Genomic DNA, 27,806 nt, shown 5'->3' on the forward strand with positions numbered 1-27,806 from the left:
AAACAAATCATAAAAAAGCCAGACTGGAATTTGGCAAACTACATGTTGACAAACCACAAAGCTTCTGGGAGAATGTCCTATGGACAGATGAGACAAAAATGCAACTTTTTGGCAAGGCACATCAGCTCTATGTTCACAGATGGAAAAATGAAGCATATCAAGAAAATAACACTGTCCCTACTGTGAAACACGGAGGAGGCTCTTATGTTCTTGGGCTGCTTTGCTGCATCTGGCACAGGGTGTCTAGAATCTGTGCAGGGTACAATGAAATCTCAAGACTATCAAGGGATTCTAGAGAGAAATGTGCTGCCCACTGTCAGAAACCTTGGTCTTAGTCACAGGTCATCGGTCTTGCAACAGGATAATGACCCAAAACACACAGCTAAAAATACCCAAGAATAGCTAAGAGGAAAACATTGGACTATTCTGAAGTGGCCTTCTATGAGCCCTGACCTAAATCCTATTGAGCATCTTTGTAAAGAGCTGAAACATGCCGTCTGGAAAAGGCAACCTTCAAACACGAGACAACTAGAGCAGTTTGCTCTTGAGGAGTGGGCCAAAATACCTGTCGAGAGGTGCAGAAGTCTTAATGACAGTTACAGGAATCGTTTGATTGCCTCAAAAGGTTGTGCAACAAAATATTAAGTTAAGGGAACCATTATTTCTGTCCAGGCCTATTTCATGAGTTTTATTTTTTTTTTAATTCTGTGGAAGCATGGATGAAAAGCAATGTCTGACTTTCATTTGTTAATTTTCATAGATTTTTTATTTATTACTTTTGTCAGATTCAAGTTGTTTCTGTAACCATTGTGGGTTTTTCTGTCATTAAACGAGGGGTACCACGTGTGTACATCCTTTTGCTTAAATTCTGTGATAATTAAATTGCTTCCTCATAGATTTACTTTGTGTTTGCATAACGTGACTGCACTTGTCACTGTCCTTGAGTAGAAGTGCACAGGACTGTATATAAAATGGGCTAAACTGTGCACCTATAAGAATGCTTCCTTCTGCACTCACACTTTTTATATACAATGATTTGAGGTATACTTAATTATTGTGCTTGAACCTCTAGGTTCAAGCAACATATTGTAATCCGATGTCTTATATTTATAGTGCTTTGAAGAAAGCACTATCGTAATCCGAACGCTGCTGACTTATTATAGTGCTTTGAAAAAACCACTATATTGTAATCCGAACGCTGCTAACTTATTCTTATTATTCAGTTGATTTCCACAATTAATGTGGCCCGAACCGCTACACGCACAGACTCCGTTGAGGTGTCGTTTCAAAGCCAGCGTCCATGAGAGGTGTGCTAAGTATTTTTCGTGTCGATCGGATTTGTAGTTTTTGCGCAATTTGCGATTGAAAATTTTTTTTCACGTCATTGGAATGCATTGTCTCAATGCTTTTCAATGGGGAAATGTTGCCACAGACAAAACAAGCCCTGAGGCGATTGAAATGGCAGTTAAGCTCATTGACATGCGCACGCACACCCAGTTACTATGCCAACGCCTACGAACTTCACATGACCTCTCCAGGACAGAGCTTCTGGCACATAATATCAGCTCTTAAAGGGAAACCCACAGCACAAATGCAAATCTAGCTTCATCACATGACGCATGCCCCTGAGAGAGAATATGTGCCAAAGTGGATTTGGAAGCCCAGTGCGCCAAACTTGCTCTTAAACGTCTGACGCGCCTAAGTGATTCTTAAAGGACTGACGCACCAAAATGAGTCTTAAAGGGTCGGCGCGCCATATCGAAAGCTGAGTGACCCCAGGCTCCAAATCGGAGGCTGATCGACCATGGCCTACAAATCGGAGGCTGAGCCACCCTGGCCTCCAAATCAGACCCAAAGTGGCCCCGCCCACCAAATCGGACCCAGAGTGACCCCGCCCACCAAATTGGACCCAGAGTGGCCCCGCCCACCAAATCGGACCCAGAGTGGCCCCGCCCACCAAATCGAACCCTGAGGGGCCCCGCCCACCAAATGAATCTCTGAGGGGCCCCGCCCACCAAATCGGACCCTGAGGGGCCCCATCCACCAAATCGGACCCTGAGGGGCCCCGCCCACCAAATCGGACCCTGAGGGGCCCCGCCCACCAAATCAAGCCCTGAGGAGCCTAGGCCACCGAATCGGATCCTGAGGGGCCCCACCCACCAAATCAGACTGCGAGGGGCCCCACAGGCCAAAGTGGCCCCTGAGAGGCACCCACAGTTAAAACGGATCCTGAGTTGAAAGTCTTGCAGGGGCAGCAGGCAAGTCTCTCTTAAAGGGCAGCCCGGGTTCCATTTCAAAGCACTATCTGTACTTCCTTCAGGAAATACACATCAAGTTCTGCTTATTATTATTCAGTTGATTTTCCGCAATTAATGCGGCCCGAACCGCTGCACGCACAGACTCCGTTGAGGTGTCGTTTCGAAGCCAGCGTCCATGAGTGGTGTGCTAAGTAATTTTCGTGTCGATCGGATTTGTAGTTTTTGCGCAATTTGCATTTGAAAAAAACATTTTCCTCAATGCATTTCACACTGAAAACATGCCCTGAGGCGATTCAAATGGCAGTTAAGCTCATTGATATGCGCAGGCAGACCCAGTTACTATGCTAACGCCTACGAACTTCACATGACACCCCCCAGGACACAGTTTCTGCCAGATAATTTCTTCTTTTAAAGCGAAACCCACAGCACAAATGCAAATCTAGCTTCATCACATGACGCATGCCCCTGAGAGAAAATGTGTGCCAAAGTGGATTAAGGAGCACAGTGAGCCAAACTGGCTCTTAAAGGGCCGACGCGCCAAAGTGATTCTTAAAGGGCCGGCGCACCGAAATGATTCTTAAAGGACCGGCGCACCAAATCGAAAGCTGAGTGACCCCAGGCTCCAAATCGGAGGCTGAGCCACCCCGGCCTCCAAATCGGAGGCTGATCGACCCTGGCCTACAAATCGGAGGCTGAGCCACCCTGGCCTGCAAATCGGACCCAGAGTGGCCCCGCCCACCAAATCGGACCCAGAGTGGCCCCGCCCACCTAATCAGACCCAGAGTGGCCCCACCCACCAAATCAGACCCAGAGTGGCCCCGCCCACCAAATTGGACCCTGAAGGGCCCCGCCCACCAAATTGGGCCCAGAGTGGCCCTGCCCACCAAATCGGACCCTGAGGGGCCCCGCCCAACAAATCGGACCCAGAGTGGCCCCACCCACCAAATTGGACCTAGAGGGGCCCCACCCATAAAAGTTGCCAAATTGCCAAAGTGGCTACCAAGTGGCCAAAGTGGCTACCGAGGTGCCAAATGTGCTAAAGTGGCTACCAAGTGGCCAAAGTGGCTACTGAGGTGCCAAATGTGCCAAAGTGGCTACCAAATGGCCAAAGTGGCTACCGAGGTGCCGAATGTGCCAAAGTAACTACCAAGTGGCCAAAGTGGCTACCGAGGTGCTGAATGTGCCAAAGTGGCTACCAAGTGGCCAAAGTGGCTACCAAGTGGCTACAGAGGTGCCAAATGTGCCAAAGTGGCTACCAAGTGGCCAAAGTGGCTACCGAGGTGCCGAATTTGCCAAAGTGGCTACCAAGTGGCCAAAGTGGCTACTGAGGTGCCAAATGTGCCAAAGTGGCTTCCAAGTGGCCAAAGTGGCTACAGAGGTGCCGAATGTGCCAAAGTGGCTATACACAACATTCATATTCTAACTTTCTTACAGTCGACACCTGATACACTGCTGTAAAGTTGGCAGCGCTGTTCAAGCACCATGTATTACCTTCAGGAAATGCCCATCTAGTTGATCTTGTCATACAATCTACTGTACATTGGTTTTGGATGACTATTTTGTGTACAATACTGTGTTTTCTTCCCAAATCTATGTAGGGATTATCCGGCTCTAATGTTTTTCTTGTATTACCCTGTGATTGACCTCATGGTATATTATCCTTGATAATTTTTAACTTTTTATGTGACAATAAAGCATTTTGGTTTTATATTTTTCTCTCCTTTTTTGGTGAGAATAGTTTACTCCACTCTTCTTTTCTGTGTGCTTACTGAAAAAAATAAATATATTGTTACATTTCTTCAAATTTTGTTTCAAATGATCTGCTTTACCCGGAGACTGTTAACAATGTTCTTTCTCATTATCAGCCAGTGTATGCAAAGTAGCAACATCCACCAGGCTTAACTAACTCAAATAATGTCTCCAATGGATAGCTTTGGACAAAGGATCTGACATAATATCTAATCTGTCTGTCTACAGTCTTGGGTATGCATTGGCTGTAAGATGATATATATATACTGTGTATATACAGTGGGGCAAAAAAGTATTTAGTCAGTCAGCAATAGTGCAAGTTCCACCACTAAAAAAGATGAGAGGCGTCTGTAATTTACATCATAGGTAGACCTCAACTATGGGAGACAAACTGAGAAAAAAAAATCCAGAAAATCACATTGTCTGTTTTTTTTTCATTTTATTTGCATATTATGGTGGAAAATAAGTATTTGGTCAGAAACAAAATTTCATCTCAATACTTTGTGATATATCCTTTGTTGGCAATGACAGAGGTCAAACGTTTTCTGTAAGTCTTCACAAGGTTGCCACACACTGTTGTTGGTATGTTGGCCCATTCCTCCATGCAGATCTCCTCTAGAGCAGTGATGTTTTTGGCTTTTCGCTTGGCAACACGGACTTTCAACTCCCTCCAAAGGTTTTCTATAGGGTTGAGATCTGGAGACTGGCTAGGCCACTCCAGGACCTTGAAATGCTTCTTACGAAGCCACTCCTTCGTTGCCCTGGCGGTGTGCTTTGGATCATTGTCATGTTGAAAGACCCAGCCACGTTTCATATTCAATGCCCTTGCTGATGGAAGGAGGTTTGCACTCAAAATCTCACGATACATGGCCCCATTCATTCTTTCATGTACCCGGATCAGTCGTCCTGGCCCCTTTGCAGAGAAACAGCCCCAAAGCATGATGTTTCCACCACCATGCTTTACAGTAAGTATGGTGTTTGATGGATGCAACTCAGTATTCTTTTTCCTCCAAACACGACAAGTTGTGTTTCTACCAAACAGTTCCAGTTTGGTTTCATCAGACCATAGGACATTCTCCCAAAACTCCTCTGGATCATCCAAATGCTCTCTAGCAAGCTTCAGACGGGCCCGGACATGTACAGGCTTAAGCAGTGGGACACGTCTGGCACTGCAGGATCTGAGTCCATGGTGGCATAGTGTGTTACTTATGGTAGGCCTTGTTACATTGGTCCCAGCTCTCTGCAGTTCATTCACTAGGTCCCCCCGCGTAGTTCTGGGATTTTTGCTCACCGTTCTTGTGATCATTCTGACCCCACGGGGTGGGATTTTGCGTGGAGCACCAGATCGAGGGAGATTATCAGTGGTCTTGTATGTCTTCCATTTTCTAATTATTGCTCCCACAGTTGATTTCTTCACTCCAAGCTGGTTGGCTATTGCAGATTCAGTCTTCCCAGCCTGGTGCAGGGCTACAATTTTGTTTCTGGTGTCTTTTGACAGCTCTTTGGTCTTCACCATAGTGGAGTTTGGAGTCAGACTGTTTGAGGGTGTGCACAGGTGTCTTTTTATACTGATAACAAGTTTAAACAGGTGCCATTACTACAGGTAATGAGTGGAGGAAAGAGGAGACTCTTAAAGAAGTTACAGGTCTGTGAGAGCCAGAAATCTTGATTGCTTGTTTCTGACCAAATACTTATTTTCCACCATAATATGCAAATAAAATGAAAAAAAAACAGACAATGTGATTTTCTGGATTTTTTTTTCTCAGTTTGTCTCCCATAGTTGAGGTCTACCTATGATGTAAATTACAGACGCCTTTTTAAGTGGTGGAACTTGCACTATTGCTGACTGACTAAATACTTTTTTGCCCCACTGTGTATATATATATATAAAAGGTGATTTGAGTGCCTTTGAACGTGGCAAGATTGTTGGTGCCAGAAGGGCTGGTCTGAGTATTTCAGAAACTGCTGATCTACTGGGATTTTCACGCACAACCATCTCTAGGGTTTACAGAGAATGGTCCGAAAAAGAAAAAAAATCCAGTGAGCGGCAGTTCTGTGGCCGGAAATGCCTTGTTGATGCCAGAGGTCAGAGGAGAATGGGCATACTGGTTCGAGCTGATAGAAAGGCAACTGTGACTCAAATTGCCACCCGTTACAACCAAGGTAGGCAGAAGAGCATCTCTGAACGCACAGTGCGTCGAACTTTGAGGCAGATGGGCTACAGCAGCAGAAGACCACACTGGGTACCACTCCTCTCAGCTAAGAACAGGCATCTGATGGCTACTTTCAGCAGGATAATGCGCCATGTCATAAAGCTCGAATCATCTCAGATTGGTTTCTTGAACATGACAATGAGTTCACTGTACTCAAATGGCCTCCTCAGTCACCAGATCTCAATCCAATAGAGCATCTTTGGGATGTGGTGGAACGGGAGATTCGCATCAGGGATGTGCAGCCGACAAATCTGCGCCAACTGTGTGATGCCATCATGTCAATATGGTCCAAAATCTCTGAGGAATGCTTCCAGCACCTTGTTGAATCTCTGCCACGAAGAATTGAGGCAGTTCTGAAGGCAAAAGGGGGTCCAACCCGTTACTAGCATGGTGTACCTAATAAAGTGGCCAGTGAGTGTATATATTTTATGTAAAGCAGCGGTGTCCACGCTGTGCAGTTATGACGCAGTGACCCAAGCAATTTCAAAAACAAAAAGGTTTTTAATGTCCAACAAAACTCACTCAGTGCACAGCATCTTCCGGATCGCAGCCGGGAAGCAACAAAACAGTCCGTGGCCAGTTGCCGTGAGCGACCGCATTGCCCGTGTATGAAAGGGGTGCCAGACCTTGGCTCAGCTTGGCCCTGTGTTGCCTCACAAGGGAGCTCTGCAGACCACTGCTCTGTCTCTGTGCAAAACAGAACTGACACACCCAAACCCTTTCTGCAGGGTTTTTTTTTCCTTCCCCAATCTGTGGACATAGGCCACTTATAAGACCTGGGCTGGAGGAAACGAACCGGACCACACTACCTTCCTGCAGTCCGTTTAAAAAATAAAAGACCATACTGGGTTTTCCTGAATAAACTCCTTGGTCCAAATAACTTGACCAGGCTCAAACTCACTTTTATTCTGCCCTGTGAGTCACAGGCACACTGCTGCGACAACAGGGCACTCCAGCAAATCTAATACGCTTCTGAGCGCATTCTGTGGGACACATAGCGACCCTCACATATGACTCCGGTCGCTGCCTCACATACCCCCCCCCCCCGTTCAAGCTTGTGGGGTTGAACATTTGTCACCATACAGGGGGCCCGTGACAGGGTATCCGCATTTCCCTGTGCCTTCCCCGCCCTATGTTCCACTGAGAAACTGAAGTTTTGTAGGGACAGGAACCATCTCGTGACTCGGGCATTCCTCTCTTTTGCGTTTCTCATCCAGACGAGGGGGAATGGTCTGTTACCAAACGAAACTGGCACCCGAGCAAATAAAAGCGTATAGCGTAGGGACTCCAAGGCCCATTTAATCGCCAAGCACTCCTTCTCCACTACGCTATAATTTTTCTGTGCTGGGGTCAGTGTCCTGCTCAAGTAGGTGATTGGATGCTCATCCCCGTTCACCTCTTGCAACAGGACCGCTCCTAGACCTACCTCCGAGGCATCAGTTTGTACAATAAAGGTCTTTTTGAAGTCGGGGCTGATGACCGGCTGCCCACACAACGCAGACTTCAGGGACTTGAGTGCTTTTTCCGCCTGAGGATTCCATCGGACCCATCACTGTCCTTTTAGCTTTTAAGAGGTCCTTTAGGGGTGCTGATTCCCCCGCAAAATTGGGTATAAACCGGCGGTAGTAACTAATGATGCCAAGGAATGCCCTCACCTGCTTAGTACTTAAGGGCTTGGGCCAGTTTTGGATGGCCTCAATCTTGTTTACTTGGGGTTTGATCACCCCGCGACTGATCACGTAACCCAAGTACCGAGCTTTCGTGAGCCCTATCGCACATTTCTTTGGGTTTGCTGTTAACCCCGCGACTCGGAGCGAGTCTAACACGGCTTATACCTGGGACAGGCGGGTCTCTTAGTTGGTACTAAAGATGACTATGTCATCTAAATAGGCCGATGCGTATTTCCGATGTGGTTCTAATACTATGTCCATCAGCCTCTGGAATGTGGTTGGAGCCCCATGTAACCCAAAGGGTAAGACAACATAGTCAAGCAGACCCTCTGGCGTGATAAATGCGGTCTTCTCTTTAGCCGATGCTGTCAGGGGAACCTGCCAGTACCCTTTAGTGAGGTCAAGCGTGGTGAAGTACTTGGCCTTTCCCAGTCTTTCAATTAGCTCGTCCACCTGAGGCATTGGGTAGAGGTAAAATTTTGACACCTCATTTAACTTCCTGAAGTCATTACAGAAGCGTAACGACCCGTCCGGTTTCGGTATTAGCACAATGGGGCTAGCCCACTCACTCCGAGACTCTTCAATGACTCCCAACTGGAGCATTTGCTTCACCTCGGCTGTGATGGCTTGCCTTCGGGCTTCTGGTACTCGGTACGGTTTCATCCACACCCTTACCTGGGGCTCAGTGATAATGTCATGTTGTATTATCTAGGTCCAATCTGGCAGCTCTGAGAATACGTCCGTATTCCTCTGCACGAGGGCCCGAGCCTCCCGCCGCTGCTGTTTGGTGAGCGAGTCATTTTTTTAACCTTTCCCCCGGTTGTGTCCTTGGCCAGTGCCAGAGGGCCCTCTGTTGGTACGACCGGAGTTGCCTCTGTGACCAAACATTCCCGATCCTTCCAGGCCTTTAGCAGGTTTACATGGTACAGCTGCTCAGGCTTCCTTTTTCCGGGTTAGTAAACTTTATAGTTCACTTCCCCCACATCTCATAAGGCCCTTGCCACTTGGCCATGAGTTTACTCTCTGGGGTGGGTACTAGTACCAACACCCGATCCCCTTCTTTAAAGCTCCTGACCGTGGCCCTTTTATTATATGTACGGATCTGAGCAGCCTGTGCATCCAACAGATGCTCTTTTACTATGGGCCGCACGACCGCAATCCGATCCTGCATTTTTGCCACTCTCTGGGGTGGGTACTAGTACCAACACCCGATCCCCTTCTTTAAAGCTCCTGACCGTGGCCCTTTTATTATATGTACGGATCTGAGCGGCCTGTGCATCCAACAGATGCTCTTTTACTATGGGCCGCACGACCGCAATCCGATCCTGCATTTTTGCCACATACTCGATGACACTCTTATGGGGAGTGGGCTCCTGTTCCCACGTCTCTGGCTACGTCCAGCAGTCACCTCGGGTGCCTGCCATACAGTAGCTCAAATGGGCAGAACCCCGTGGACGCCTGCGGTACCTCGCGGGTGTCGAACATGAGATGGGACATGTTATAATCCCTGCCATCCTTGGCGACCACCTTTTTTAGTATGGCTTTGAGGGTCTTATTAAACCTCTCCACCAACCCGTCGGTTTGTGGATGATACACCGATATACTGTTAGGAGCGGTGGAATGCACTAAATAAAATTATAAATAAAGTGCGTTCACCGCTTGTGGTCCACTGTGCGGTAGATGGTAAGACCGCTGCTAAGTGGTGGCAGAAGGTATCTGGCGGTAGAGGGCACAGGGTTCAGACTTCACCCAGGTGCACTGAGCAAGCTCTGTTGCACTCACAGAGCTGCAAGGATAAGCACACGAACAGATAAAGCTGGAGCAAGCTCTGTTTCACCCACAGAGCTGCAAGCATGCACAAGCTCTGTTGCACACACAGAGCTGCAAGGCAAGCAAACACAAGCTCTGTTGCACACACAGAACTGCAAGCATACACAAGCTCTGTTACACTCACAGAGCTGCAAGCATATACACATGAGCAATAACGCTGAGTCTGTTTAAATGTCACATGAGCTCAGTGACACAGACGCGGTATGTGGTTACAGGAGTGGCCCTAGCTGACGGCACCAACTCCGTCTAGACCTACCGTGGACGTCTGGGGAATAGGGCGTTGCACGTGAGAACGCACCTAGTGCTGCGACTGCAGAGCGACGATAACTAAGCCGCTGTAGAAACGCCGCTGTCAAGCAGGCGCAAGATGACGCTAGCTGCTGAGCGCTGGAGCAATGGCGCGCTGGCGCTAATACTGGCTCTGACTCAAACACTCACACATTCGTAATAACCAAGGAATGGGGGTTTCAAATGAGTCATTCACCAGTCCATGCATCCATCAACAAACATACAGCAGCAAGTAAGACTATACTAGCGCATGGCGGAACAGCCATGCGCGCTTTTTATAGCGTACGTGACCTGCCAGAAATCTCCAGAACTCCAATAGGAGCCAATAGGATTCAGAGCAGGACCTGAGCACCTGACTCCCGAACTCCAATAGGAGCTCGTCCTGTGCGCATGCTCAGAAGCTGGCACACAGGACTTAGCCTCTGGACATAAATGTGAGGACCTGGGTTTCTGCATAGGTATGGCAGAACTCAGATTCCTAACATGTACGTAGCTGTTTAATGTGGAGCATCTTGCACAGCTTCTTGGTCACCTTAGACATAAAAGGGGATCCCTGATCTGTCAAGATCTCCTTGGGTAGCCCAAGGCGACAAAACATGGCAAACAGTTCCCTGGCTATTAATTTAGCCGAGGTGTGACGGAGTGGTATCGCCTCTGGATACCGGGTGGCGTAGTCTACGACTACCAATATGTGTTGGTGACCCCGGGCAGATTTTACTATGGGCCCTACCAGATACATCGCAATCCGCCTAAAAGGTACCTTTATAATGGGCAGAGGCACCAATGGGCTCCGGTAGTTCGTGGTGGGTGAGGTCAGTTGGCACTCCGGACACGTCTCACAATACCTTTGGACCTCAGCATAGACACTGGCCAGAAGAACCGCTGCATTATGCGCTCCTGAGTCTTTTTGGCTCCCAAATGCCCTCCCAGCATGTGAGTGTGAGCCATGTCGAGCACCACCCGGCGGTAGGTCTGGGGCACTGCCAGCTGTTCTACCACCCCACCCCTGATTTTATCCACCTTGTACAGTAGCTCCTGGTTGATTACTATCCGTGGGAACTCCATCTCTGCACCCGGTTGCTGAGCCACCCCATTTATCTCAATTACTCTTTCCCGTGCCCGTGCCAAAGTGGGATCCTGGAGCTGAACTGTCCTGAACTTACCAGAGGACAACTCTAGTTCAGGAATCGGTGAGTTCTCCTCAACTTCTCCTGTCAACACCTCTAGGGGAAACCTATCGGGGTTACACTCTGTGCCTATATTGGTGACCCCTATGGCAGGAATCTCTGACTCTGGATCTTCAGGTTCAGCGCCCGGAATACTTTTTACCCTGAGAGGGTTAACCATGGTCTCCCATAGGGACCAGAACAGGGGAAAGTCTCTTCCTAGTACAGTCCCATACGGAAGAGTCTTTACCACTCCCACCACGTTTTATCTCCACACACGGGGTGGAGAACGTGACCTCCTCAGTCGGGTACTCACGGAGGTCCCCATGTATGCACACTACCCCCACCTTCCGTGCATTAGGTCTATCCCCGGCAACCAGGGACCCATGTATCAGGGTCACCAAACTCTCTGAGTCCAGGAGAGAGTCCATCTGGCACCCATTGACGAGTACCTTGCACCGCTGAGGTTCGGTACCGGCAGGGTCTGTAGTGGCAGTGCAGACTGGCTGGGCATACATAGATACCCGGCAGGTATACCCGCAGTCCATGGGTTCGGTTGTTAGGGGGCAGTTAGCAATCATATGTCCAGGCTCTTGGCATCGCCAGCACTTAAGAACTGGGGCACGAGGGAACCTTGGGGCCACGTTAGGGGAAGCGGGGCGGTTGACACGCTCTTTCCGAGATATCCCTTTAGTTCGGTTACGATCCGTATGGGCCTTGGTGGAGGGTAGTGGATTTTTTCCAGGCTCCTGAGCTGATGGGGCCTTACGCAACAGCCAAAGTGGGGCAGTGTCCCGTATAAAGTCTTGTGTGGCTGTATACCTGTCAACCAGTCCTACCACCTGGTCCACAGTGCCCGGGTCCCCTTGCCCCACCCAGCTCTGTATGGCGGCTGGCAGGGACCTCACCAGCCAGTCGACCACCACCCTTTACCATCTGGATCGGGGATAAAGTCTCAGGCTGTAGCCATTTTTTTTACCAGTTGCAGTAAGTCATAAGCTTGAGACCGAGCCGGGCAAGTCTCAGAAAAGGACCACTGGAACACCCGTTGGGCCCGCACATATGTATTAACCCCCAGTCGAGCAAGGATCCCACCTTTCAGCTTCCCATAGTCCAGGGCATCGTCCCAACTGAGGTCCAGGTAGGCCTTTTGTGCATCTCCCGTCAAGAAGTTGGAGATCACCTCAGCCCACTGAGCCACCGGCAAGTTCTCCCGCTCCGCAGTGCATTCAAAAATGGTGAGAAAAGCCTCCATGTCGTCCTCAGGTGCCATTTTCCTCAGCGCTGAACGGACCTTGTACCAGGCTTCCAATCGGTATGTGGTGGCTGGGGATCCTGCCTCTTGCAGAGCCTCAATCTGCTGCAGAATTAAATTGTTGCTTTGCTGCTGTTCCTCTTGCAGCTTCTGCTGTCGCATTTGCGAGGTGGCCAACTGTCTCAGTATTTCCTCCATCTTATCAGTTGACTTAAGCTGCAGCTTTGCAGGCCTAATATACGACATGCAGCACGCTTTGGGTATGCCTCAATTCACACTGCCCGCATTCTCCACCATATGTAAAGCAGCGGTGTCCACGCTGTGCAGTTATGAGACAGTGACCCAAGCAAGTTCCAAAACAAAAAGGTTTTTAATGTCCAACAAAACTCACTCAGTGCACAGCACGTTGTATCTTCTGGATCGCAGCCGGGAAGCAACAAAACAGTCCGTGGCCAGTTGCCGTGAGCGACCGCATTGCCCGGGTATGAAAGGGGTGCCAGACCTTGGCTCAGCTTGACCCTGTGTTGCCTCACACAGGGAGCTCTGCAGACCACTGCTCTGTCTCTGTGCAAAACAGAACTGACACACCCAAACCCCTATCTGCAGGGTTTTTTTTCCTTCCCCAATCTGTGGACATAGGCCACTTATAAGACCTGGGCTGGAGGAAACGGACCGGATCCCACTACCTTCCTGCGGTCCGTTTCAAAAATAAAAGCCCATACCGGGTTTTCCTGAATAAACTCCTCGGTCCAAATAACTTGACCAGGCTCAAACTCACTTTTATTCTGCCCTGTGAGTCACAGGCACACTGCTGCGACGACAGGGAACTCCAGCGGATCTAATATGCTTCTGAGCGCATTCTGGGGGACATATAGTGACCCTCACATATGACTCCGGTCGCTGCCTCACAATATATACGGTATGTATATAATATATATATCATTAAAGGGGTTGTCCGCTCCAAATCAATAAGTCTGCAGTCACTATGTGACTTTGCATGTAAGCAACGTGTAGGCCAGATAGCCGCCCTGTACATTGTATAGTGACCTCTGCTAAATAGTGCTGTTTCTCTTCATACCACTCTGTGCATTGTATCTGGATGATGCTAGAGCAGATTTCAGTGTATAAGTGCAGATGTCGAATGTTGAACCTTCACCAATCTTACAGTTGTGTGAAAAAGTGTTAGCCCCTTCTTGATTTCCTATTCTTTTGCATATTTGTCACACTTAAATGTTTCAGTCACCAAACAAATTTAAATATTAGATAACAAGTAATCACAAGATACAGTTTATAAATGAAGGTCTTTATTATTAAGAGAAAAAGAAATCCATACCTATAGGGCCCTGTGTGAAAAAGTGATTGACTAAACCTAATAACTGGTTGGGCCACCCTTAGCAGCAACAACTACGATCAAGCGTTTGCGATATTTGGCAATGAGTTTTTACAACGCTTCAGAGGAATTTTGGCCATCTCATCTTCGCAGAATTGTTGTAATTCAGCCACATTGGAGGGTTTCAGAGCATGGGTTGCCTTTTTAAGGTCATGCCACAGCATCTCAACCGGATTAAGTTCAGGACTTTGACTAGGCCACTCCAAAGTCTTAATTTTGGTTTTCTTTTACCCAATCTGACGTGGACTTGCTGGTGTGCTTTGGATCATTGCCCTGGTGCATAACCCATGTGCATTTCAGCTTGAGGTTACGAACAAATGGCCGGACATTCTCTTTCAGGATTTTTTGATAGACAGCAGAATTCATGGTTCCATTTACCACAGCAAGTTTTCCAGGTTCTGAAGCAACAAAACACTATTCTATGCTAGATGTAATGGGACATACAACATTCAAAAAAATTTCAACTTTTGTCTCGTCAGTCCACAGAGTATTCTTGCTAAAGTATTGTGGATCATCAAGATGTTTTCTGGTAAAACTGAGATGAGCCTTTATGTTTTTATTGCTCAGCAGTGGTTTTCATCTTGGAACTTTGCCATGCAGGCAATTTTTGCCCAGTCTCTTTCTTATGGTGGAGTCATGAACACTGACCTTAACTGAGGCAATTGAGGCCTGCAGTTCTTTGGATGTTTTTGTGTGGTCTTTTGTGACCTCTTAGATGAGTCATCTTGAGGTATTGTTTGTCGGCTGGCCACTCCAGGCAAGATTCATCAGTGTTCCATATTTTCACTGTTTGTGGATAATGTCTCTTACAGTGGTTCGCTGGAGTCCCAAAGCTTTAAAAATGGCATTATAGTCTTTTCCAAACTGATAGATCTCAATTACTTTGCTTCTAATTTTTGTTCCAGAATTTATTTGGATTGCGATATGATGTCTAGCTTTTGAGGAGCTTTTGGTCTACTTCACTTTGTCAGGCAGGTCCTATATAAGTGATTTCTTGATTGATAACAGGTGTGACAGTAATCAGGCATGGGTGTGGGAATTTGAACTCAGCTTCCCAAAGCTGTGATAAACCACAGTTCATTTATATTTTAAAGGTGGTTGGGACTTTTTCACACCGGGCCCTGTGGGTTTGGATTTAATTTTCCCTTAATAATAAAGGCCTTCATTTAAAAACTATATTTTGCGCTTAATTGTGTTATCTTTGTCTAATTTTTAAATTTGTTTGGTGATCTGAAACATCTAAGTGTGACAAACATGCAAAAGAATAGGAAATCAGGAAGGGGCAAATACTTTTTCACACAACTACTGTAAATATTGATGACAAGGGGTATAGCTTAAAGCTCATGGGCCCCAATACAAAAGCTCCAATGGGGCCCCAAATAATTGCATAGTCTACAATAGCATTGGCCTCCCCTGCACCTACTGTGCTTACACCCCTGTTGATGACCTACTGTTTCCTACAGGTAGGTTTATCTATTGTTTAGTCCTTGATAACCCCTTTAGCACCTAGCATGGCTGTGTAGAGTTCATGCAAATCGATTTACATGACCCGTGGATCAGCCACATCAGTAATCTGTCTCCGCTGAATGGAAGCCCTGAGCATTGCCTCCTTCGCATACGCTCTTCTTTTAAATGACCAGGTTGACACAACGTATCATGTGTGTAACGTGGCAATGATGATGCCACACCAGACAGGCTAATCAAAAAAAGAGCCGCAGATGCCAAAAAGTAGGAGGCTGTTCCCAGAGTTCACTAGCCGCTGGACCGGATCCTGCAAATCGATTCATACCAACTCTATGCCTGAACATACACTCACTGGCCACTTTATTAGGTACACCTGTCCAACTGTGTGTTAAGACTTAATTTCTAATCAGCCAATCACATGGCGGCAACTCAGTGCATTTAGGCATGTAGACATGGTCAAGACAATCTCCTGCAGTTCAAACCGAGCATCAGTATGGGGAAGAAAGGTGATTTGAGTGCCTTTGAACGTGGCATGATTGTTGGTGCCAGAAGGGCTGGTCTGAGAATTTCAGAAACTGCTGATCTACTGGGATTTTCACGCACAACCATCTCTAGGGTTTACAGAGAATGGTCCGAAAAAGAAAAAAAATCCAGTGAGCGGCAGTTCTGTGGCCGGAAATGCCATGTTGATGCCAGAGGTCAGCGGAGAATGGGCAGACTGGTTCGAGCTGATAGAAAGGCAACAGTGACTCAAATTGCCACCCGTTACAACCAAGGTAGGCAGAAGAGCATCTCTGAACGCACAGTGCGTCGAACTTTGAGGCAGATGGGCTACAGCAGCAGAAGACCACACTGGGTACCACTCCTCTCAGCTAAGAACAGGAAACTGAGGCTACAATTTGCACAAGCTCATCGAAATTGGACAGTAGAAGATTGGAAAAACGTTGCCTGGTCTGATGAGTCTCGATTTCTGCTGCGACATTCGGATGGTAGGGTCAGAATTTGGCGTAAACAACATGAAAGCATGGATCCATCCTGCCTTGTATCAACGGTTCAGGCTGGTGGTGGTGGTGTCATGGTGTGGGGAATTTTTTCTGGGCACTCTTTGGGCCCCTTGGTACCAATTGAGCATCGTTGCAACGCCACAGCCTACCTGAGTATTGTTGCTGACCATGTCCATCCCTTTATGACCACAATGTACCCAACATCTGATGGCTACTTTCAGCAGGATAATGCGCCATGTCATAAAGCTCGAATCATCTCAGATTGGTTTCTTGAACATGACAATGAGTTTACTGTACTCAAATGGCCTCCTCAGTCACCAGATCTCAATCCAATAGAGCATCTTTGGGATGTGGTGGAACGGGAGATTCGCATCAGGGATGTGCAGCCGACAAATCTGCGCCAACTGTGTGATGCCATCATGTCAATATGGTCCAAAATCTCTGAGGAATGCTTCCAGCACCTTGTTGAATCTCTGCCACGAAGAATTGAGGCAGTTCTGAAGGCAAAAGGGGGTCCAACCCCTTACTAGCATGGTGTACCTAATAAAGTGGCCAGTGAGTGTATAGAGCGTGTGCGCCAGTCTGTTAGGCTCTGCATTTGAGGAGTCTTGCTGGGCATGAAACACTGTGGGAACACACGGCAATAAGGGTATGGTAATCACTTCCATTAAGACCTTTAAATGCTATTGCATTGACTCACATTTGTGGTTTGTTAGTCAGGTTAGGGCATGGTCACCACCAATCTGTATCTTGTAGAAATGATCACCGTATAAACTGTATGGACATTAGTCTGTAGTCAGTACTATTGTTGTGGCCCTCCATGTATGATATTCTTGACTCACAGTTGTCCCTGTAAGCACTGTAATTTTTCTTCGCATCCTGTAAAATTTACTAGAGTTTTGTGTCCTTCCATAGTAAGAAATGATGGCTATAGTTTTGATATTAATATTTTCTATACTATTACTTACAGTCACCCATGGGACACAGTGATAAAGGCGGCTATGAAGAAGTACCCTAATCCCATGAATCCATGTGTAGTCGGTGTGGATGTGGTTGATCGGAATCTGGATAATCAAGGACGGTTACACAGTTATCGTCTTCTTAGCACTGAGTGGCGTCTGCCGAGTCTTGTCAGGGCAGTAAGTACAATTTGGTAGAAATTATATGACTGGAATCGAAAAGTCTCTTCATATTCTAAAAGATTCTTTCATTATCCATCCAAGTCAAATGCTATATTGGCCTCACAAATATTGGGTCAGATATCTAATACCCCCCCAAAAGTTGTGCCATCTGATTTTCCACACATTACTATATATTTGACTTATGCATATTGCTTTATTCTTGTTAAATTCTGGGAATAAAGCCAGATTCACACATCTGTGTGATGCGAATTGTTCTCGGATTGGCCACTTCTCCAGTCACCCATATATGTCATGATGCTGTCGCGTTCGAGTCAGGGACCCGACACCAGTCTGTGCATTGCAGTCCTACTTAGACTGCAGAACACATGTCTGAATCCGACCTTATGTGTACATGGGTCGCCCTCCCAGGGCTGTGGGGTACTCGGTACCGGGCCGGTATCAGTGGGATGTGACACAGCAGCGGTGACCCGGACCGTGGCCCTGGGCGCCCAATTAAGAGGGGAAGATGTGAATGGTGGAATGTAGTTAGATGAATAGTTTGTGACGCCACCTGTGGTGCTCGACAAGGGAGGTGTTAAGCCGACGCTGCATGCAGATCCGCTGGGACTGATGGTATGGTGCAGCAAAGATGTAAAAGCTCCCTACAGGTGAAGCTATAGTCCCTGGGCAGTGTAGATGTGGTCAGCACGGGGATGTAGCGGTGCCGGAAAGGTAGGAAGCAGACAAGACACAACGGGGTGCAATTTCTGTACCTTTACTTGGTAGCTGCAGTCCAGGGTCCTGATTACAGATGGTATTGGAGCAGGCTAGCCTGGAAGCAATTCAGGGATTCTCTCTCAGCAGATGGGCTGTGCAGTCTCCTTACTAGCGCTTATTCAAATGAAGTACTCCCAGTACTGAGTTACACTGGAGTTCCTCCGGACAGATGTTCTCAAGAACCTCACTTGCACGGCAGACAGCTGTAGCCTCTCTCGGGGACTCCTCTCCTGAGTCCCGGCTTACTATCCAAGCTGCTGTTGTGCCCTCAAGTCTTAGATGGGAGTAGGGCATTTATAGCCTCCTACTCCTCTGGTGTCTGTTGCAGGACCGTTAGTATCCGTACAACCGTGGAGACCAGGCTCCAGTTCATGCGCTGTCTCCAGAGATAAGCTCGTCCTCTCCGTTCTATCTCAGTGCTCCGTCCACACGTCTGCACACTTAACCCTCCGCAGACTAACTAACTTACCACCCCTTCCTCTTGGCCCTCAGAGAGCACTCCTCCCCTTAATCCCGGTTCATAGTTTTTCCTGCTGGCCTGGAGTGGAACTGTGTTGCATACATAGATTGACTGCGAGAGAGACCCATCATTGCCTCCAAGCCTGGCATTACCCTCCCCTGGAGGAAGGCAAAGCCACTGTGGCGGCCATACCCCTGGGGGCGCCACATTCTCCCCTAGTGCAAGTCAGCACTCCTGGGCTGAACAAAAACATGAAACATATAAACAGTTAAACAATAATAATTGTACAATAGTTAAAAATGAAAAAGTTACAAAAACCAAGAGCTTCAAAAATGGTCCTATGATGATAAGTCCAAGCATCAATGTCCATGGTCCATTCCTTGGCAAATGGTGAACTACATACAGAAAAGTTTTTGACCACACAAGTCCTGCGGTACAGTGTCCATAAAACTGAACTGGCAAATCTAAAGGAAACTCTTACAGGTTACCTGTAGGCACAAAACTTGAAAAACAGTTATATATATACACATACAATTTCAACATTAACATTTATCTATATACGATATCTGATGGGTGGTATCCCTTGTATAATGCGAGTAGACCTGCGTAATACTGGTGTAGTGGGTAATGTACTGGATACACTACTGGGGGTTCTGCATGGCACAGGGATCCTAGATTGTCTGTGAACTCTTAGACTCACCAGGGGCATAACAGGTTCACCTCTGGCAGGGCGGGGGTTCTCTGGCTCCACTGCTGGTGTGGCATCTGCTGCCTGATTTTCCTGATCCTCAGGATTTCCTTGAGTCACGTCTTCCTGTGCTCCCAATTGGGGAAATGTCAACACCGGCACCACTATAGCATCATTTACTTTAGTCCAATTCGCAGGAAATTCCCCAAGTATTGTGCTGACCTTCTCTTCTTCCTCTATGGGTTGGATGTTATCTGGTTCTTCCACTCTTTCCTTCAGCAGGTCAGGACATAGTTTTAGGTGATCTCTTGATATTGCTGCTGAGGCTTCTCCTCCATCTTTGCTAATAAGGCATACCTTGGTATTATCAAAGTTTGAGGGCAGAATGGTATAAGGTTCAGCTTCCCGTTGATCATCCAATTTGTGCAATCTTCTCACAAAGGAACGGCAGGTGCATTTTGATTGTAAAGCTTTTCCTGCTTTTGTCTTGCCTGGGCTAGACTCTTTTCCACGCATTCTTGAACTCTTCTGTACTGTTGTTGTCTTTCTGTATCCCAGTCAGCATCTGGTGACGTTACTTCGGGCGTAAGGACTCCCATGTCCAAATCAATAGGCAGTTTACCAGGTCTTGCTCTCATTAAGTAGGCTGGGGTACAGTTGGTGGAATTCACTGGAATATGGCTGTAGAGGTCCACCAGATCCGGCAACTTCTCTGGCCATAGATTCCTCTCCTCCAAGGGCAAAGTCTTCAGTAGGTCAATCACTACCTGGTTCATCTTCTCACACATGCCATTGGTCTGTGGGTGGTACGGTGTTGTCCGGATCTTCTTACAACCATACAAGTTACAGAATTCCTGGAACACTTCTGCCTCGAAAGCTGAACCTTGATCTGTAAGCACTCTTTCAGGATATCCATGTGGTCTACAGAAGTGCTGTTGGAACGCTCTGGCTGCTGTCCTGGCTGTCTGATCTTTGACAGGCACAACTACCAGGAATCTTGAGTAGTGGTCCACAATGGTAAGAGCATAGATGTAGCCTGACTGGCTTGGAACCAGCTTCACATGGTCCAGGGCTACCAACTCAAGGGGCTGTTTGATGATGATTGGCTGTAGAGGAGCTCTCTGGCTGTTTCGATCCTTTCTGCGCAGGTTACATTGTCCACACTCCCGGCACCACCTCTCAATGGCTTTCTTCATACCTGCCCAGTAGAACCTCTCCCGGAGCAATGCTTCCAACTTCTTCTATCCGAAGTGTCCAGCTCCATTGTGGTATGCTTCCAGGACCATTGATGCCTCTCTCTTTAGGACTATCACCTGCCAGACCAGCTCATGAGTACGGGCATTGATACTCCTCCGACACAGTTTTCCTTCATAGATGAACAGCCGGCCTCTTTCCTTCCACAACTGCTGGGTTTCTTCAGGAGCATCCAACTCTGGGCGTGAGTCAGCTAGTGACAGTAGCTCCTTCACCAGGCGGACTGCAGGGTCACTATCTTGCTTTTCTGCCCAGTCATGATGGGGCAATGGATTCAGGGTGACCTCCTTCAAGCCAGACCGTCTGTTTCTCACTCCTTGAGCACGCTGGGCCGAAAGTGGCCGGTGGAAGGGAGGTAACTCTTATTTCTTCAAGAGCCCCAGGGTCTTCTCCTGCATCTGGTAGGTTAGGCATTCTGGACAGCGCATCAGCATTGGCATTCTTGTGCCCTGCCCAGTACTTGATGGTAAACTCATAGTTAGATAGCCGAGCCATCCATCGCTGTTCCAGTGCACCTAGTTTTGCAGTGTCCAAGTGCATCAACGGATTGTTGTCCGTGAAGATAGTGAACTTGGCGGAGGCTAGGTAATGTTTGAACCTTTCGGTGACAGCCCAGACTATGGCAAGGAACTCCAGCTTGAAAGAACTGTCGTTGTCAGGGTTCCTTTCAGTGGGGCGCAGCTTACTGCTGGCGTAGGCGATCACTCTTTCTTTCCCATTCTGTACCTGCGACAGTACTACTCCTAGTCCCACGTTGCTGGCATCAGTGTACAGCACAAAGGGTTTGTCATAATCTGGGTAGGCAAGAACTTCATCTCCGGTGAAAGCCGTCTTCAATCTGGTGAAGGACTTTCCAACTCTTCAGTCCATTCAAAGGTGGAATTTTTCTGTTTGGTCTTCTTGGACTGCCCCACCAGAAGATTTTGCATAGGGGTGGCTATTTCAGTAAAGCCTTTGATGAATCTTCGGTAGTAGCCTACCAGTCCAAGGAATTGGCGTACTTCATGAAGGTTGCTGGGCTTCGGCCAGTCCCGGATGACTGTGACCTTATCAGGATCTGGTGCCACACCTTCTGCACAGACCACATGACTGAGGTACTGCACCTTGGGCTTCAGGAGGTGGCACTTGGAGGGCTTCACCTTCAGGCCAAAATTGGACAAAGCTTCAAACACTTCAGCCAAGTGTTCCAGATGATCCTCATAGGTTTTGGAGAAAACAATAACATCATCCAGGTACAACAGGACCGTCTCAAAGTTCATGTGTCCCAGTCAGCACTCCATCAGCCGTTGAAATGTTCCTGGAGCAGTGCAGAGCCCGAATGGCATATAATTGAACTCACAGAGACCCATTGGAGTGGTAAATGCTGTTTTCTCCTTGTCTGCCTCTGCCACAGGAACCTGCCAATACCCACTAGTGAGATCTAAAGTGGAAAAGTAGTTAGCAGTTTTAAGTGCAGCTAATGATTCATCAATTCTAGGTAGTGGGTAGGCGTCTTTATGTGTAATGCTGTTAGTTTTCCTGTAATCAACACACACTCTCATGGTACCATCCTTTTTCTTTACAAAAACTATGGGAGCTGCCCATGGGCTACAACTGTCTCTGATAACGCCTGCTTCCTTCATCTCCCTCAACATACTCTTAGCACATTGGTATTGTGTTGGGGGTATAGGTCGGTACCTCTCCTTTATGGGTGGATGGTCTCCAGTGGGGATATGATGTTGAACCCCTTTTGCCTGCCCAAAATCTAGTGGGTGTTTGCTGAATACCCGCTCATACTCTTGTGTCACTCTGTAAACCCCATTTTTCTAGTAGGAGGACGTAGAGTCAGTTCCCACCTGCAGTTGCTGGCACCACTCTTCCATCTGCTTCACAGAGCCATTGTTCCCCACCTGATCGGATGAGACCAAGGGCTCTGCTGCCTGCAAAGAGTTATTATTGACAGTGAGCAGCTTAGCAACTGTGGCGTAATAATAATAATAATAATAATCTTTATTTATATAGCGCCAACATATTCTGCAGCGCTTTACAGTTGAACAGTTTCAAACACAACAGTCATAAGTAACAACGTTAACAATACAATAATTAAAGCGAAATAAGACGACCCTGCTCGTGGAGCTTACAATCTACAATGAGGTGGGGGGGATACAAAGCACAGGTTTGTATTTACAATGATGTATTTACAATGACGGTCCAGCCATCTTCAGGGGGTGGGGGTTAGATGGAGATAGTGAATGGGCTACACACACACAAACATGACTTTGATTACTGAATGTGATAGGCCGCTCTGAACAAATGTGTTTTGAGCGAGCGCCTAAAACTATGCAAATTGTGGATGGTCCTAATATTTTGGGGTAGAGCATTCCAGAGGATTGGCGCAGCACGGGAGAAGTCTTGGAGTCGGGAGTGGGAGGTACGGATTAGGGCAGAGGTTAGTCGATAGTCATTTGCAGAGCGCAGCGGTCGGTTAGGCCGATAGACAGAAATGAGGGAGGAGATGTAAGGGGGTGCCGCACTGTGGAGAGCTTTGTGGGTGAGAACAAGTACTTTGAATTGTACCCTGTAATGAATTGGCAGCCAGTGTAACGACTGGCGAAGAGCGGACGCATCTGAGAAACGATTAGCCAGATGGACAACCCTGGCTGCTGCATTAAGGATAGACTGGAGAGGGGAGAGTCGAGTGAGAGGGAGGCCAATTAATAGAGCATTACAGTAGTCTAGGGGGGAGTGGATCAGGGCGACAGTGAGAGTTTTTGTTGTTTCCATGGTGAGAAAAGGGCGGATTCTAGAGATGTTCTTTAGGTGTAAGCGGCATGAGCGGGCAAGAGATTGTATATGGGAGGTGAAGGAGAGATCGGAGTCGAACATAACACCCAGACAGCGCACCTGCTGTCGGGGTGTTATTATGGTGCCACCCACAGAGAGGGAAATGTCAGATTTAGGGAGGTTAGTAGATGGTGGGAGCAGAAGAAGTTCAGTTTTGGAGAGGTTGAGTTTCAGATAGAGAGCAGACATGATGTTGGAGACTGCAGACAGACAGTCAGTGGCGTTCTGTAGTACAGCGGAGGTAAGGTCAGGGGATGATGTGTACAGTTGTGTGTCATCAGCATAAAGATGGTACTGAAAGCCAAATCTGCTGATGGTCTGTCCAATTGGGGCTGTATAGAGAGAGAAGAGAAAGGGGCCAAGGACTGAGCCCTGAGGTACCCCAACAGTGAGAGGAAGAGGAGATGAAGTGGAGCCAGAAAACAGAACACTGAAGGAGCGGTCGGAAAGATAGGAGGAGAACCAGGAAAGAGCAGTGTCCTTAATGCCTAGTGACTGGAGCCTAGAGAGTAGGAGAGGATGGTCAACAGTGTCGAAAGCTGCAGAAAGGTCGAGAAGAATGAGCAGAGAATGGTCACCATTACGTTTTGCTGTCAGAAGGTCATTGGTCACTTTGATGAGTGCAGTTTCTGTCGAATGTAGGGGGCGGAAACCGGACTGTGAAGGGTCTAGGAGGGAGTGAGTGGAGAGGTAACGGGTAAGGCGTGAGTATATCAGGCGCTCCAAGAGTTTAGAGATGAAGGGGAGATTGGAGACTGGTCTGTAGTTGTTTGTGCAGGATGGGTCAAGGGTGGGTTTCTTTAGTAATGGAGTAATGATAGAGTGTTTGAAGGAGGAGGGGAAAATGCCAGAGGAGAGGGAGAGATTAAAGATTGTAGTTAGGTGAGTTGTGACGACTGGGGAGAGAGACTGGAGGAGATGTGAGGGAATGGGGTCGGTTGTGCATGTAGTTGGACGAGAAGAGGAGAGGAGCCTGGAGACTTCTTCTTCTGTGATGGGAGCAAATGTGGAGAGTGAGCCAGGGGAAATGCAGGGAGGGATGGGAGTCACTGAACTTGGTGATTGGGAGCGGATTTCCTGACGGATATTGTCTATTTTCTCTATAAAGTGGGAGGCCAGGTCATCAGCGCAAATGTTTGTGATAGGGGCTTGTGCTTTTGGCCTGAGGAGGGAGTGAAAGGTGTCAAAAAGTTTCTTGGGGTTGTTGGATAGTGAGGAGATCAGGGTGGTGAAGTAGGTCTGTTTGGCGAGGTGAAGGGCAGAGTTATATGTCCTTAACATAAATTTGAAGTGTATGAAGTCTTCTGGTGTGTGTGTTTTCCTCCATAAGCGTTCAGCACACCTAGAGCATCGCTGGAGAAATCGGGTTTGCGATGTGAGCCAGGGCTGTTTCACTCTGTGTTTGGAGGTTCTGAGGGTGAGGGGAGCTACTTGGTCAAGGGTGCTTCTAAGAGTGTCATTGAAGTGATGTACAGCCAGATCAGGACAGGACAAAGAAGAGATTGGGGACAATGATGAGTGTAGGGAGTCTGAAAGTGTATGAGGGTTAATGGCTTGTAGATTTCTGACTGAATGGTAGGTAGGAGGGTGCTGGGGTGAGCGAGGATTTGTGAGTGTAAAGGAGAGAATGTTGTGGTCAGAGAGGGGAAGCGGTGAGTTATCTAGGTAGGAGATTGAGCAGAGCCGGGCGAAAACCAGGTCCAGGGTGTTACCGTCTTTGTGTGTTTCAGAGGTTGAGAGCTGAGAGAAGCCTAGAGAAGTGGTTAGTGATAGAAGCTGGGATGCAGATGTGGAAGTGGGGCTGTTAATGGGGATGTTGAAGTCTCCCAGGATAAGGGTTGGTAGTTCTGAGGACATGAAGTGCGGCAGCCAGGCAGAGAAATGGTCCAGGAAGTGGGTGGGTGAGCCTGGGGGCCGGTATATGACCGCTACTCTGAGGGAGAGGGGACGAAAGAGCCTGATGGTGTGGACTTCAAAAGAAGGGAATGAGAGTGATGGAACTGAGGGGATGACCTGGAAAGTGCATTGTGGGGACAGGAGTATGCCGACTCCACCACCAGGTCTATTTGTCGGTCTCGGGGAATGGGAGAATTGTAAGCCACCATGGGAAATGGCAGCAGGAGAGACAGTGTCAGAATCCTGAATCCAGGTTTCCGTGAGGGCCAACAAATTCAGAGAGTTTTTCAGAAAGTAATTGTGTAGGAAAGGAAGCTTGTTGCATACAGACCGTGGATTCCAAAGGGCACAATTGAAAGAAGGAGATGAAGGAGTGCAAGTGATATTAGTAAGATTATTAAGGTTTCGATGTGAGGTAGGGTAGGGGTTGAGGTTGGGGGATGGTGGACCGGGGTTGGGGGAGATGTCCCCTGAAATCAGTAGGAGCAGGAAGATAAAGAGCAAGTAGTTTTTGGAATTGTATGAAGATTTTATGTGCAGTGTGTTTGGGCAAGATGGGCTGAGGCTTTTTAAGAAGGTGAGAAGTGCATGGGAGCTGTACATGGGAGAAGCAAAGAGAGAGGAGCTGATGTATATGAGTCGTGATGGAGGGGGGATTGGTCGGTGAAAGTGGATTGCAAGAGAACATAGGAGGATAGGAATAAAGCACATGGTTAAAAGGGACAGCAGAGTGAGGGTTACCTGACTCCTGTCCTGACTAACTGCCATGTAATAACTGCTGTATCCCGACGCTTATCTTCGTGACGCTTTGCTTCTGTGATGCGTGCACCCCCACATGCGTGCACCCCTATGGATGGTTCTAAATTTATAGTCCAGACTGCAGGGTCTGAAGAGATGGATTGTGGGAACTGGTTGAGGATAATTTGGCAGCTGGGGTCAGCACACCAGGGTTGTTTTTTTTTTTTTTTTTTTTGGGATGATCAAAGACATTCAGCCTGGCAACATCTATTTTAACACCTCCACCAGATAAGATCTACACTGATCCCAGTCATGGAAATGCAACAGTGAGTTTTAAGTACAATGCACCAAATGATTTATAACTAAGAATTAGCAGACACATTAAACTATGTTTCTAGATGGTAAAGCAGCAGATGACACAGCAGACAGCAAGCAGAGGGAATTTTTACCATTAGAGTCTATTGCAGCAGATGAGACAGCAATCAGAGGTGGGAAGTTGTACCATTTGAATATGTTGCAGAAGACAGCAAGCAGAGGGAATTTTTACCATTAGAGTCTATTGCAGCAGATGAGACAGCAATCAGAGGTGGGAAGTTGTACCATTTGAATATGTTGCAGAAGACAGCAAGCAGAGGGAATTTTTACCATTAGAGTCTATTGCAGCAGATGAGACAGCAATCAGAGGTGGGAAGTTGTACCATTTGAATATGTTGCAGAAGACAGCAAGCAGAGGGAATTTTTACCTGTATGAAGAGAGAAGATGGATTTTAGTTCTGTGCCATGTAATAACTGCTGTATCCCGACGCTTATCTTCGTGATGCTTTGCTTCTGTGATGCGTGCACCCCCACATGCGTGCACCCCTATGGATGGTTCTAAATTTATAGTCCAGACTGCAGGGTCTGAAGAGATGGATTGTGGGAACTGGTTGAGGATAATTTGGCAGCTGGGGTCAGCACACCAGGGTTGTTTTTTTTTTTTTTTTTTTGGGATGATCAAAGACATTCAGCCTGGCAACATCTATTTTAACACCTCCACCAGATAAGATCTACACTGATCCCAGTCATGGAAATGCAACAGTGAGTTTTAAGTACAATGCACCAAATGATTTATAACTAAGAATTAGCAGACACATTAAACTATGTTTCTAGATGGTAAAGCAGCAGATGACACAGCAGACAGCAAGCAGAGGGAATTTTTACCATTAGAGTCTATTGCAGCAGATGAGACAGCAATCAGAGGTGGGAAGTTGTACCATTTGAATATGTTGCAGAAGACAGCAAGCAGAGGGAATTTTTACCATTAGAGTCTATTGCAGCAGATGAGACAGCAATCAGAGGTGGGAAGTTGTACCATTTGAATATGTTGCAGAAGACAGCAAGCAGAGGGAATTTTTACCATTAGAGTCTATTGCAGCAGATGAGACAGCAATCAGAGGTGGGAAGTTGTACCATTTGAATATGTTGCAGAAGACAGCAAGCAGAGGGAATTTTTACCTGTATGAAGAGAGAAGATGGATTTTAGTTCTGTGCCATGTAATAACTGCTGTATCCCGACGCTTATCTTCGTGATGCTTTGCTTCTGTGATGCGTGCACCCCCACATGCGTGCACCCCTATGGATGGTTCTAAATTTATAGTCCAGACTGCAGGGTCTGAAGAGATGGATTGTGGGAACTGGTTGAGGATAATTTGGCAGCTGGGGTCAGCACACCAGGGTTGTTTTTTTTTTTTTTTTTTTGGGATGATCAAAGACATTCAGCCTG

The 27,806-nt window shown here is 47.4% G+C and overlaps 1 protein-coding gene across 4 annotated transcripts in view; it reads left to right on the plus strand.

Annotated features, from left to right (window-relative positions):
• The window catches only part of PRELID3A (PRELI domain containing 3A), a 110,354-nt gene that overhangs the window by 33,081 nt on the left and 49,467 nt on the right, over positions 1-27,806 (plus strand). For all 4 annotated transcript variants that reach the window (XM_073551004.1, XM_073551002.1, XM_073551003.1 and 1 more), the window contains one exon: positions 17,258-17,426. In XM_073551004.1, coding sequence (XP_073407105.1) covers positions 17,289-17,426 — 138 coding nt within the window. In that variant the 5' untranslated portion in view covers positions 17,258-17,288. The remainder of the gene's footprint in view (positions 1-17,257; positions 17,427-27,806) is intronic.

Source organism: Dendrobates tinctorius, unplaced genomic scaffold (genome assembly GCF_039654945.1).
Source record: "Dendrobates tinctorius isolate UK_male_01 unplaced genomic scaffold, ASM3965494v1 ptg000171l, whole genome shotgun sequence".
Taxonomy (NCBI): domain Eukaryota; kingdom Metazoa; phylum Chordata; class Amphibia; order Anura; family Dendrobatidae; genus Dendrobates; species Dendrobates tinctorius.